Genomic DNA, 13,908 nt, shown 5'->3' with positions numbered 1-13,908 from the left:
TAATTATTCTCCTTCTAAGAAAAAAGTCCTACATAGTTAAGTGTAATAGTGATAGGAACACTGGGACATATGAATGTAAGGAACAAGTCCTTTATAATTTCTATTTAATAAGCTTTTAGGTCAGAAGGATGCCCAGAACAACTGTTTACCATTTCAAGTCAAAGAGCCCCTGAAAGAATCTTACAATGTCATACACTACAGAACCTGCAATTTGGCAGATGAAAATATCATATCTCACCTATGATTTTTTGGTTTGTCTCCCGGAAAAGAGTTGAGGAGCCTTTCTGACTCCTGAGCAACCTTTTGATATCAACAGAAGCAGCACAACCCTTATGTCAATCCATTTCTGGGTATCACTAACTGGATGCTTTAAAGCAAAGTGAGGAGATCTCTTCAGATCAATCCAACATAAAAATATACATTCCTAATATCACAGTGGTGAAAATTCTCTAATTTTGATACCAAGTGTTTGGATTGTGTATCCATTTTAGGCACTAACACAAAAGCCAACCAAATTTTCCGAAAGAGACTTTTAAAAGCATTCCATTCATCTGAGAGCTGTCATATACTTTCACACTGAGAACAGAGGTTACTTCTTCACAAAACCAGTGCCTTGCTATACAGGAAAAAAACGCACTTGCAATATAATCACCTTTTGTTTTCAGGAAGTGACAACATCTTGCCCAAGCAGCCTCTCCAAAAAGGATTTCTAATTCCTAAGGAAGGTTGTAGGGACCACACTCTAAATTGGGATATTTTGGAACTATAAAACCTAACTATATTTAACATTAAGGGAACCTCATTAGTGCTGTCATCAAGAGAGCTTTGGGCTTAATAAACAGGTGGCTTAAGCTCTTTTACTTCAGTATTACAGCTATGCCTGTATAACAGGATTCTTTTTTTACAAACTGTCTTTTTTTCCCGACTTTTTTCAAAGCTATTTTCAAACTGTGTCATGTATGTATGAGCTGGGAGATTGCAGAAATAGCTCCCAATTATCTGTGTGCAGGCTTATGCAGGAGGCACAAAGAAAGTAAACCTTTTGATTCTCCTGGACTCAATTTGTGAGCTCCTGCAGCTGCTCCCAGACAAAACAGACATACTAGACTGAATGCTGCAAACTAACAGGCACAGGACGCTGAAAGAACTGTAGCTGGGAAAGGAAGGGAGCAAAAATCTGATGGCTATGAGCACAAGGATAGTATAGGCATCCTGATCTTGAAAATATGGGTAAAAGAGATGCATGGGTGTGGGATTCTTTTGTAGAAGGGAACATGGTAAGAAGGTTAAAGTAGAAAGGAGACACACAGCATTAGGAAATGAAGGAATCATAGAATCATAGAATGGCCTGTGTTGAAAAGGACCACAGTGATCATCTGGATTCAACCCCCTGCTGTGTGCAGGGTCACCAACCACCAGACCAGGCTGCCCAGAGCCACATCCAGCCTGGCCTTGAATGCCTCCAGGGATGGGGCATCCACAGCCTCCTTGGGCAACCTGTTCCAGTGTGTCACCACCCTCTGAGTGAAAATATTCCTTCTAATATCTAACTGCTAATCCCTGACATACACATCCTTTCTTGAGATCTTAAGCAAGCATTTATCCATCCGATCAAAAACACTGGAAAAGAGTGATAAAATGTGTCCTATGCTCGCTCTAGGATCTCGTTAACAACTTCTAACTAATAAACATCCTTTTTAATGTAATGTAAATAAGTAGAAATGGTTACGTTGGCACATAATTATATTGATAATTGATAATCATGTTTAAAAAAAAATTACACTGTTTTCACACACACAATGTTTTTGAAATGTATGTATTATTGTGGAAAACAAGCAAGCAAGCAATTTTCAAATGGAATCAAATCTCTTCAGCTACCCTGTCATTACACAAAAGTTGAGAAGGAGTGACTATTAAAAACTTCAAAGTGTTATTCTTGAAACTAAGCTATATAGAAAGCACTTCCTGTAGGAAAACAGGTTGGCATGGTGTGGGCCTCATCTGTTCATGTCATGAGTGCAATAAATGAAGACAATAGCACCTGGAAGTCATAAGAACCATTAATCTTGCCTTAAGAACCTGTTCCAAAGCTAAGAGAAATCAACTGTGGAAGTCTTAATGCAGCCTTCTCTAAGCGCTACAGTCTTAAACATATGTAGCTTGCTACAGAAGTAATGCTTCCTATTTATTTATATGGAAACTCCCATGTATACAAAGAGCACAATAACAGTATTTGACAGCACATTCTCAGCTACAAAATACTCTTCTTGGACATAGTTACTACCATTAACTATGCTTTTTCACCTGCAATGAGCATGTTGCTACTACTGAAACACACAACCCACAGCTCCACTTGTGTTGACATTCACTGTTAGGTCTCCATAAATGTTCGGCAAGAGTCAGTGAATGCCAATGGGTGCCATTTTTTCAGCATGGAAGAATTTAATTACACACCTCTGCTTCATACACACTCCCATGACAGATGCCATTCTATCAGACTGCCCCTCTGCTGCCATGTATCACACAGCAACAAAATGTAATAGAATATTGACAGGAAGGTTCAACCTCTACTGCCATGCCACCAACATCTGCCTCTGGTGTTGAGGGCCAACATAAGAAAACAGGAGATATTACTTTCAGAACAGCCTTCTGGATATGAGCCACCAATATGCAGGTGATTTCTTAAGAATAAACACAAATATATTTTTGTTTCAAAACTCGTATTTCAGAAGTTGCTCTCCCAGACATGGACCAACTACATTCTTTCTTTCTAATCTTTGAAAGAAGTCTATATCATGTAAAGTGAAATGGGCAATTATGTGAAACGGCCTCTCAAAGATGTATTTCCTTGTGCTCACCTCACTGTGTTCTCAGCTACATGCTGAAATACAAAATGGCTAAAAGAAACAATACAGTAAAACTGTATTTCTAAAAGCCTCTGAATAAGTCTTCTTTATTTGATGATAATAACAAAGCTTAAGTTTATTCTGGTGGGTACTGTTTTGCAATACACCATATAGTAATTAACTCCAACACTGGATAATCACTAACACTGTAAGGGCTTATGAGGCCTCAGAGAGTTTTTAAAAATTGTATTTTGGAAAGACTGAACCCTCTGAATCCATCATGGAATTAAGGAAGTACAAAGCCCTAGCTTTTGAGCTGAAAATCACAAACGACCATCAAAATGCTTGACATTCTACATCAAAAGAATATGGTATGCATGAGTAAGAACAAGGTATTCTGATGGTCCTAAAAAAGTTCACTTCCACTTTCCTTAATATGATCTGAGACTTTTTTAAAGCCAATCAAATACCATTATATGACATGTTGTATTGCATGATCATGCCCATGAAATACTTGTTAAAGACAAGTTTTTTATTAATGTTTCTCATTTTGCTATTTTCAGAAGCGTTCACCTACACATATACTGTTATATTTGCTATGCAATTTACTTACAATGGAAACTGCCACCTCTCAGACATTCACAAACAAGGAGAGTTTTAAAAATGGATCTATTGACTCCTTGTCTTCCTGTACAGTATTGGAACTGCATTATTATATTATTTAAATGGTAATTAAATTAGAAGAAGATAACAGTGTTTAAGAAAGACCATTCTTTTCCTCTGTCTATCATGCTTAATATGAAAGCCTGATTATTTCCTCACTTGCTACTATCCCTGTGTGGCAATGCAACCAATTTCATGTTCTAGACTGAAAAGTGTAATTTTTTCACTTTTCAATGCAAAGCCATGCTTTCCCAAATTGTACAGGTCAAATACTTGAAAAGACAGCTTTATTGATCAAGTTTAAAGTATTGCTTAATGGAAGAAGTTTGATTTGTTCTGAACTAGAAAACAGCCCTGCAAATACAGTAAGGATTAATTTTCAGCATTATGTCATTTGCTCAGTACTCTAACACTCACATCAGCAACAGAACACAAATGCCTAATTTTGACTTGGCAAAATAAACAAAACTGAATTACTGAGTTGACACTGGGTCTTACTGTAGAACCTCAGCTAGAGGTTAAAATATCAACAAGCAGTAGGATGTTAGAGGCAACATAGGTTTTTCAGGAAAACAAAGAAGGTCAGAAAGTCCAGGTAGACTAAGCTATGTTCAGGATCAGATCAAGAGATGAGCAGGCAAGAGATTAAGTTCTTGAAAAAGCCTTCATTGACACTGTTCTAGGGGCCTAGCTGGAACTGAAACCAGACCAAGTTACTAACAGCTTTCTTGGAAGTAAAATTGTTTGTATCTACACCAGCAATTAGAATGCTAGAGCGATCCTTCCTGAAGATTGCTTTGTGCTTGAGTCAGTGCAGTGTAGCTCCCTGTATCATTCCTGTTGTGATGAAGCCAAGGATCAAGTTGCTCCCCTCTATGCCAGCAAGAGTATGGTGTTTGTCATGCAGACTTTTAGCCCTCAACTGTATGTAATCTGCGTATGTATGCATACTCAAGTCAGCAGCAAGCATGAACTGCACTGACAGTGAAGATCTGACACTGATATGGCCTGCTAACTGTAGAGAATTGCAATAAATCAGTCGCATCAGCTGGTGATGTAGATACACCCAGTGTGAATCTCACTGGGCAGCAACTTGAACCATAAGACTTATTTCCAACTGCCCTTTCTGTTTAGGCTAAATTTCTGAAGGATTAAGTGTTAAGTCTATCCTTAATAGAGATACACGGTGGCTGGTTTTACAAAGATATCATGGAGTATAGCACCATTTAATTACAGAGTTTGCATACCATGAACTTTAAAGATATCAAAGGCAAGACTGGAAGCAAAAGAAGCCTGTCAAGTAAATCCATTATTACACATATCAACCAGTTTTATCATATGATGGGAGAAATACTAGCCAGTGCAAAACAAATGTGGTTGTGAGGATGTGTTCAGAAGCACAAGGTAGTACTACTTCCAGATGCTTGGTGGTCACAATTTTGAGGTTGGTTTCTACAAGATCCATGCTTGATGTACACTTAAAAAATAATTATTATCAGCCACAGTAAAAATAATTTCTATTTTTAACCAGCAGTTAATTTTGCAAAATGTTAAGTATTCAAATATAGCTTGAAGGACACAAAAGGCTAAAACCAGAAACAATCTTAAGTTAGACATTTTTCCTTGCTGCATGTCCTCCAGAGCTGAAAAGCAGAATTAACTGCAGAGCAAATCAATAAAATTTTGTATAAATTTGGTATTTTTGATCAATCATGGAAGGAAAAATCAATTGATTTTCTGCAGAAAACATAAGATGCTATGGACTTCATTCATTATAAAACTAATCACATGCACATATGTTTACCACATCAGTGATCTCTTAATTTTCAGTAAAAAGGAGAATGTGTACCCTGCTTCCAGAGAGAAGTCTGAAAGGATGGATCCCAGTAGTCCAGGAAATAAATGGTCTAATTTTACTGAGTCATCATTTAAAAAAAAGAGGTCCTTATAACAAGTTTCTGAGGCAACCTCAAGAGTCAGCCCCTACGGCTTTATCAATACTGTTTCACCACTAAGATATCCCATGTCTATAGTGATTGGGTTGCAACAAAAGGAAATGTACCTTTATTACAAAACAACTGTTTTTATTTTAGTTCTTCACGTGTCATGTGAACATTTTTTTTGCTTCAGATTTTTGTAGATTACTAAATACTGTGCTACATTAGAGGTGACTGTGTCCCATTAGAATAAAATATGTGAATAAAGGATTTGAATGGCACATTTCTGAGAAATGTTTACAGTAACTAAGGAAAAAAAAAGTATCTACCAATATTTACCAACTTAGAAGGTAAAGAACTGTGATATGCACACCATAAACAAAATTAATGTATCAAAGCTACACATGCTTATTTTCTATCACACTTAAAAGTCAACTATTAGAAAACAATTCTAAGCAACCAAGTTTAAGACACCGAATTCACATTAAAAGAGATCAGTGCAGACCAGTCTCTAGGAATGTGAATGTGCTGAACTCCACATTCTGCAGGACTACAGGCAAGATTAGAAACATCTGTAAACTTTTAAATGGCCAGGGTTCCAGGGCAGGGTCCAACTGATAATCTAGTATTTTTTGTTTAAGATTATGTTTCCACTGTAAATTACAACACTGAGGCACTGAAGGGTTCTTTTCAAACAATTTTTCTATACGCACGTATGTGTTTTGACACACAGTCATAGGGACTCCCTATTAAAATACAAAGCCTTTTATGAAAACAGAGACAATTCTCTGACGAAAGTGCTGAGTTCATGTGAGATATAAGATATGCCTGAACTGCATCAGCTCCAGTGTTTACATACTCTTCACTTCAAGATGCCCCACGTATTAATAACTTTTCTTTAAATGAACATATTTTGAATTCCATTGCACTATATAACAAGCACTTCTCCAGTTAATTCTTCTCTTTGGATCTGTGATTATACACTTCACTTCTTAGGGATTAATAGAATACAGTGATGCACGACATGAATGGCTTATACAGACTGCAGGAAGAGAAGCCAATCACCTTTACCTGAAGTGGGAGACTTGCAACGCTCTAGCTCCAGGGAAACTGGACTGTCACTGAGTTCAGTCAGGCCTGAAAAAATGGAGTTAAAAAGTTAAGTTACAATCTAACAGGGCATGCTTCAGCTTTCTTGGTCGATGATATTCTGCACTTCAAAGCCATAGTGGAGAAAGGAGCAGTGTGAAAAGTGAGGGAAATACCTATTTCAGAATAACTGTAGTTATCAGGCTGTCCCTACAGAAATTTAGGTCTACTTCAAAAATCACACCTCTTGTTAACTCAGATTTGTTTTCCAAGTGCCTCAGAGTAGACAAAGAGTCTCTGTACTTTGTGTAGTTTAAAATTCAAATCTTTGTGATTTGTATAAAAATCAGTCTTCCCTGAGCAAGAAATGTGGAATCAGCTCTATACTTTCATGTGCTGCACAATGCACAGCAGAAACCATAAAATGGGGTGAGGAGGGCATGAAGAGGAATTAAAAAAAAAAGAGTGAATACTTGTGCAAGAAGAAAGTGAATAAAAGAATATAATCACTACAACACTAGAATCTTAGAAGCATTCACAGAAGACTGCTCATTTTAAAGAGCACAGAGGTGATGGTATTATCTGAATGTAACAGGGAGTTTTTCGGACAAGACACCTTTCACATCATTTAGAAAAATTTATGAGGAACTCATCTGCAGCAGTCTACCATGGAGCAGAGCAGCAAGTAGTATAATCCTAGCTTAAACTGCTTAAGCATGAGCTTGTGTTTGTGATCAAACTAAAACCCATCTTAAACACAGATTGGGCATGTTTGAGCTCATGCTATAATCTACCATGGGCTGATGGTTGAGTGTTTTTGTGAGGTATAGATACATACAATGAAATACTAACACTGATTCTTTTCCAAATGCAGTACTGGAGTTTCCTAAAATTTGACACTATGGATATGGATTAATGAAATGATTCTAAGTTCTGTACAGTTACTCTTGGCTAAGTTATAATCATAGAACAGCTTGAGTTGGAAGGGACCTCAAGGATCATTAACTTCCAACCCCCAGTGCCAAATCCCAGGTAAGATTTTGCTTCTGAATAGAAAGTATTTATTTGGAAGTTTACATAATCAGTATTACAGCTCAAGGTACACTGGTGCCACTGACTTATGTAGGAAAAGCACCAAATCACACCACTGTTCTGAAAGAAAAAAAACAACCACCTTGAGAAGACCACAATCTCTACATGTTTGGCAAAAGTTTAAAATGCATTTCATATTACGACATTTTTGGAATGGTGAACATGCACTTTTCTACGTCTTACTTTCCACTTTCTACTTTTCTATCTCTTATTTTTAGTGTAGGAATTTATATGTCCTCCAAAAGCACACTGTCTTAGTCTTGAACACTTCGATTTGCTTAAGTACTGTCACTTGCAAATTTTCCCCTGGCGTCAATCACCCTTGCTTAGAAACACTGAGTTCTACTTATCATCCATCTATATATCCAAAGTTTCTTTTAACCTTATTGAATTAACAATAGAGTCATAAAGTCATAGAATCATATGAGTTAGGAGGAACCTTTAAAGGTCATCTAGTCCAACTCTCCTGCTATGAACAGCAACATTCTGCTAGTTCAGGTTATTCAAAATCACCGGATCAGAAACACTGATAGTACAAATAAGTGCAGTTCCAATAATGCGATATAGTTGGGATTCTTTAACTTTTTATACTTTCTGGTCCATAACTTATAAATGGGAAGGAAGGATGAAAAAATTGAAAACTAATTTTTCATCTCCCAACTAATGCTTCATGACAAAGTAGTAAAAGCTCTGAATCCATCTCTTTGCCTTCCCTTTCATCAAACTGCCTTCCTGCTCTGGGAAACAATCCATTTTCTCCTCCCAACCACTTTCTACTTGTCATTTTGCCTAGCCATGGAAGAAAATCTTGTGACTCTGTAATCTCTAAACTCATGTAAGCTGAGAGAGAAGATGAAGATGTTACATGACATTGTATAATCTGCAATCATTCACTGAAAGGAATAAACACGTCTGAATTTTTATTGATCTTTGATTCCATTGAACACTGGAGATTCTCTTGAGATAAGAAAGGAAGCTCTCAAGCTCTCATTTGTGCTAGGGCTTATTTTCTAATTCCCTTTTTAAGGAAACCATTTTAATAATATCTCATATGTATTTCCATGCAGTTTGGTTTCGCTCAAATCCTTGAGAGGCTACAACTGATATCATATTAGGAAACACTTTCAATTCTTGCTTTTAAGTTCTGTAGGACCAACCTCTGTCCCAAGATATTTTTGCTGAAATTAGCAAAATTTTGAGACCAACTACTGTAAGAAGAACATGGCAGCAAACTAAACGCAAATAACTGAGTTTGGGAATTGAAACAGACAACTGTCAGAAGATGTACCCATTGACATTATTTTGCTTTGAAAAAGTTATAAACATAAAAATTACACAATAGGTAAGTATACTTTCTGAGGCATAAGGCAATTTTAAAGACAGCTCATGGATCCTTTTCAATCACTTTTACTGTGATTCCCATTTTTTCTTTGTTAAATAAACAAAAAAATTATTAAAGGATCAAAAATGTAATGTCTAGTACAGAATAGTAACATTTATGAAATAATACTAATTTAAAATAATTTTAAAATTTGAATCTCTGAGTACATGATTCAGACTTTCAAGTCTTTAAAGGCATCCAAGCCATCACATTTTTTGTTACAATTTAATAAACTATAAACAAATTCTCATAAATATTCACAAGCCAATAAGTAAACTCAGTATCATACTAATTCATAAGTCTCTACACTGAATTACCATGCTGTTTCTTTTACATTTAAACATGATGCATTCTTTGGAAATGGCAGCTTGTTCAGAACATACAAGTTAACTTAAATCTCAACCTAGATTAGCTTCTACTGTGTTGACATGTGTCATTTAAAGTGTTAATTACTGATAAGTAATGACTCGTAACACAGTGTTCTGTTCTTCCTTTAGCAACAAGGTTACTTCTGCTCTCATCCTCTCAAAGGACAGGCCTGAAGGAGGAACAGGTATATCTCAGTGAAAACTATGAATTCTGAAAACTATTTTCCAATGGATAAATATAATTTTAACCTGTTGCCTCTTTGGATGCTTCATAAAGACTATTTTCTTGTTTTACTGACAGATGGTATGAATTTCTATTGATGGTATGAATTTCAATTAGAAGGTCAAACTGATTTTGTAAGTTTGTAGTTTTATGTTCCACTGCAAGTACAATCACTCAAGATGGAGGAAATGTATTTGTTTTAATATTGAAATATATGCTATCTACTCCTAGGCAATAACACATACAACTTAATTTTGACTGGTTAAGGGAAAAAAAAGCCAACACTCTTCCCCCTTAGTTCAGCACTACTTCAGAGAAAATTTATTTTGTGTTGGCATATAGTCTTGCTACAAATGAAGATGGCTGCCAGCAGATGTAACAAAAAAAAAAAAAAAAAAAAAGAATGGGGCCACCAAACACAAGAAGTGTTTACATTTTCAGCCTCTCTCATTACAATATGTCTAGAGTTTATTACATTTCCTTTTCTACCTTTTCAACCCTTACTTGTCCCTTTCCATTTCCACCTTCCAACCCACAGAATGTTTTGCCTTAATACTCGTAAGTTTGCTCTGGGCCCTTTTGAGTTTGCTTCATGCAAGTATATAACAGATTAGCTACATTTCATAATAAGTCCATCACTGAGCTTCATATATCAGATGACCTTGTCATTGTTGATCATCTCTTTCCTTTGACAAATCTCTTACATTCAGGACATTGCTTTTTCCCCCTGCTTGATGTTTTTTTTGCCACTCCTTCAGTTGCAAGACACCTCAGACTGAAACATCAACCTTTCCTTTATCTCGCTGTCCAGAATGATCTTGTGTTACCCTAATGATATATATATATATCTTGATATATACAGATATAGATATATATAGATATATATCTAATGATATATACATCTCTTCTATGTTTACTTCCACCCAAGTTTAAGTAGTATTCCTGTCTTTCTAAACCTTACTCACTAGTGTCCAGAACTCAATATTGCCAGTATAATCTTTTTTTTGGAATATTCTTGGAATATCAAGCTAACTCTGTATACAAAGACTGGGTGCAAAATCAGTTTCTTGCAGAAAATTACCTTCAAAATGACTAACAAAAGTATATTGCTTATTGTCCTTGTTTCAGCTGGGACAGAGTAGATTTTCTTCATAGTGTCTGGTGTAGTGTTGTTTCGGCTTTGGGAAAGAACAAGGTTGATAACACACTGATATTTCAATTGTTGCTAAGCAGCACTGTACAAAGCCAAGGATGTTTCAGTTTGTCAGCTTCTGATACTGCCCTGCCAGCAAGAGGACCGGGGGCACAAGGAGCTGGGGAGGGAACAGAACCAGGAGAGCTCACCTAACCTGGCCAAAGTGATATTCCATACCATATGACTTCATGTGAAGATAAACTATAAAACTCAGGGGAGCTGGCTAGAGGGGCAGCAGCTCCTTGGGGACTGGCTGGGCATCGGTTAGTAGGTGGCAAGCATCTGTTTCACACACCATTTGTTTTGCATACGTATATTATCATTACTGCTATTTCTCTCTTCCTTTTCCATCTTACTAAATATTCTTTATCTCAACCTATGAGTTCTGTTTTTTCTCCCCTGATTCTTCCTTCCATTCCATTGGGAGGGGGTCATGAGAGCAAATGACTGTAGGGTGTTTATCTGCTTACTGGGTTAAACCACAACACAGTCTTTTTTTTGGCTTCAGTGAATACTAGTCTGATTCTCTCAAACTGACCTTCATGAAATTATCTTCCTAGCTCATTATTTTAATTGAATCAACTCCTGATATGCCTTCCCATTAACTTCAATTTTCATTCATATAATCCTCAATACTGTAGACCTACTGCTTACAATATCACAACTATTCCTGTTTTCACCTTGATAATATCAGTTTTGAGCACAGCTTCAACAATGCTTTTCTTTTCCTATCACTGCCCTTTACAAGAATAAGCCTGTGATCATAATCCTAAATCCATCCTCAATAACGTTCCTAAAACTCCTCTCTCTCATAAGAGTAGCAAAACTCAACTTGAGAATTACATAGCAATCGGAGATATTCTTAACTACTGCTCATTAGCTAAGATACTTCATACTCCGTAACACATTTTTGCCTTGTTCTTAGTCTTAATGGTCTGAAAGATGCACCAGACAATCAGTACATATTCCTATGTAAGTATCAAATGACAAAGGCAAAAACAAAACACTTTTTGAGGAAAGAGAGTTAATAATGCTTATGAACTACAGTCAAAATTGTAGACTTTGGCTATGCAGTATATAGAAACCTTTTAGGGTTGAATATAGAAACAAGATCAGAAATATTAAGCTCTTAAAACCTGTGAGCTGTGTTTGTTGTTGTGGATGAACATGTTGGACTCATTGGTCCTTTTCTGTCTTAGACTTCATTAATATTTTTGTATGGCTTTTTTGTTGTTGTTGTTTGGTGGAAATTCATAAACCTCTGACTGCAGTTTGCCCCCTGAGTTCTAATTTATAGACTTGTAATTAGAAAGACCTGACCAATAAAATATAAAACATTATACACCAGTCCTTTTTTCGGTCTGCTAGATTTCTAACTGGCCTGGTCTTCTAACTAAATAGACTACTTTTTATGAAGTACTATGACACTAAATCACAGAAATTCGTTGCTAAATTATCTAGATAGATGAAATGTCATTTTCTTCTGTGAGCATACAAATGTACTTCAACAACCATACAACCACAACCACAACTATGTATTTATACGAAATACTAAAACAACTGTCACCCCTCTCTTTATCTCGCCTGCACTGAGTATTCAATGTAAAATCACCTGTCCAGTTGTTCTGCAAAAAACACTTTAAAAAGAAATGAATAAGAGGCATCCTGGAGACCTAATTACATATAAGCACTAAGTCAATTAAGATACATACAGATTGTTGGTTGAACAGTCATTTCTGCAAAATTAATTATAGCTTGTTCATCACGTTGTGCAGTGATGAATGCTAATATTTAAATTACATATCGCTATAGTCCAAAATTTTAAAATATAAAAACCATTAATTTTCATAACTCTTTGATGTACGTATTTTTATACCCACTTTACATTCCCCATTAAAGATCAGAGCCATGGGATGGCTCCCCAAAGCCAAATATTCAAGTACCAGACCAAGATTAACATTCAAAATTTCATAGCATGCAACCCAATTGGCAGATTTTTAAACAGCATTGCTCTTCTGAGAATAGGGAAGAATTAATTAATAAGTATAACCAGGCAGCGCCATTGAAAAACAAGAAATGCTTCATATAAGTAGGTGCACACTGAAATGAAAATGAAACCAAAGAAAATACTCTCATCAAGATCACAACATTATTGAAAACTCATTTCTAAGGCCAAATTTGTCCCATATAAGTCAATGATGCTTTCTCATTGATTGTTTTGGAAGAGGAAAACAGATCTGAAATATCTGCATAACAAAGAAAACTGTCAAAATGAAGCATGGTTGACATTACAAAGTGTAATAAACTGCATGCATGCTGAATGTGTTTCGGAAACACATTACAAAGCACAAACACATGGGTTTAAGTCAGGCATAGTCTCATCATGATAATGCTATTTGCCTAACCTTTATAGAACTTACTCTGATAGGAAGTACGGATCCGTTTCGTTAAATCTGGATAAAAGTTAGACAGGCCACGCATGCAAAAGTTGTCTTTGGAACATGCCAGTACACCAGCATCAGCAGCAGGCAGAGGAAAGAGAGAAAAAAACAGTCTAAAGTGAAAGGAAGTGATATCCATAACCAGCATCTAGAACAGCCAAGGTGAAGAAATTTCAGCAGATGCTTACCTTCCAATTGGGAGATATAACAATAAAAATAACCAAAAAAGTAAAAGATGTAGGATGGATGGTGAGAAAGCAGCTGAGGATCATTTTTCGGATGCATAGTTTCTATGACCAATCTAGAAGAGCATATTCTTTCTTGGCAGTCACCCAGTACATACCAGCAGACTCCATTCTGGCAGCACAACTGGAATACTGCCTTAAAGGAGTAGCCAAAATTGTCCCTGACACATAGAAATCCTGCATGGTGCAATGCTGATAATAGCTGTTTCTACAACAGTTATCCTGTAATTTCTGTACACAGCTCAGCATCATGTTGCCTATGTTTGGCTGTTCAAATTACACTGGGAGATGAAGAAAGCTTAAAGCTGCTTGTCTCCTCTTTCCTCAACTGTTCCAAATTTACATCCTTAACACTTGGCACGATGAGAACTAAGCTTGCAATGATTAAATGCCTAGAAAGTGAGATAAGTGGTCTTTCAGGAATGGAA

General features: G+C 36.3%; 1 protein-coding gene across 7 annotated transcripts in view; it reads right to left on the bottom strand.

Moving 5' to 3' along the window:
• Nucleotides 1–13,908, bottom strand: part of STXBP5L (syntaxin binding protein 5L) — a 175,556-nt gene that overhangs the window by 33,765 nt on the left and 127,883 nt on the right. For 4 of the 7 annotated variants that reach the window (XM_042868045.1, XM_042868046.1, XM_042868048.1 and 1 more), the window contains exon 19: nucleotides 6,518–6,583. In XM_042868045.1, the coding sequence (XP_042723979.1) occupies nucleotides 6,518–6,583 (66 nt within the window). Of the gene's footprint in view, nucleotides 1–6,517; nucleotides 6,584–13,214; nucleotides 13,287–13,908 lie in introns of all 7 variants that reach the window. The other 3 variants (XM_042868043.1, XM_042868047.1, XM_042868049.1) reach the window with 1 other exon arrangement.

The sequence above is a fragment of the Lagopus leucura genome, unplaced genomic scaffold, assembly GCF_019238085.1.
Source record: "Lagopus leucura isolate 7727_CA_CO unplaced genomic scaffold, USGS_WTPT01 Super-Scaffold_100001, whole genome shotgun sequence".
NCBI classification, from domain to species: Eukaryota; Metazoa; Chordata; class Aves; order Galliformes; family Phasianidae; genus Lagopus; species Lagopus leucura.
Note: the sequence above shows the minus strand (reverse complement) of the source record. Positions and strands in the feature narration are given on the sequence as shown.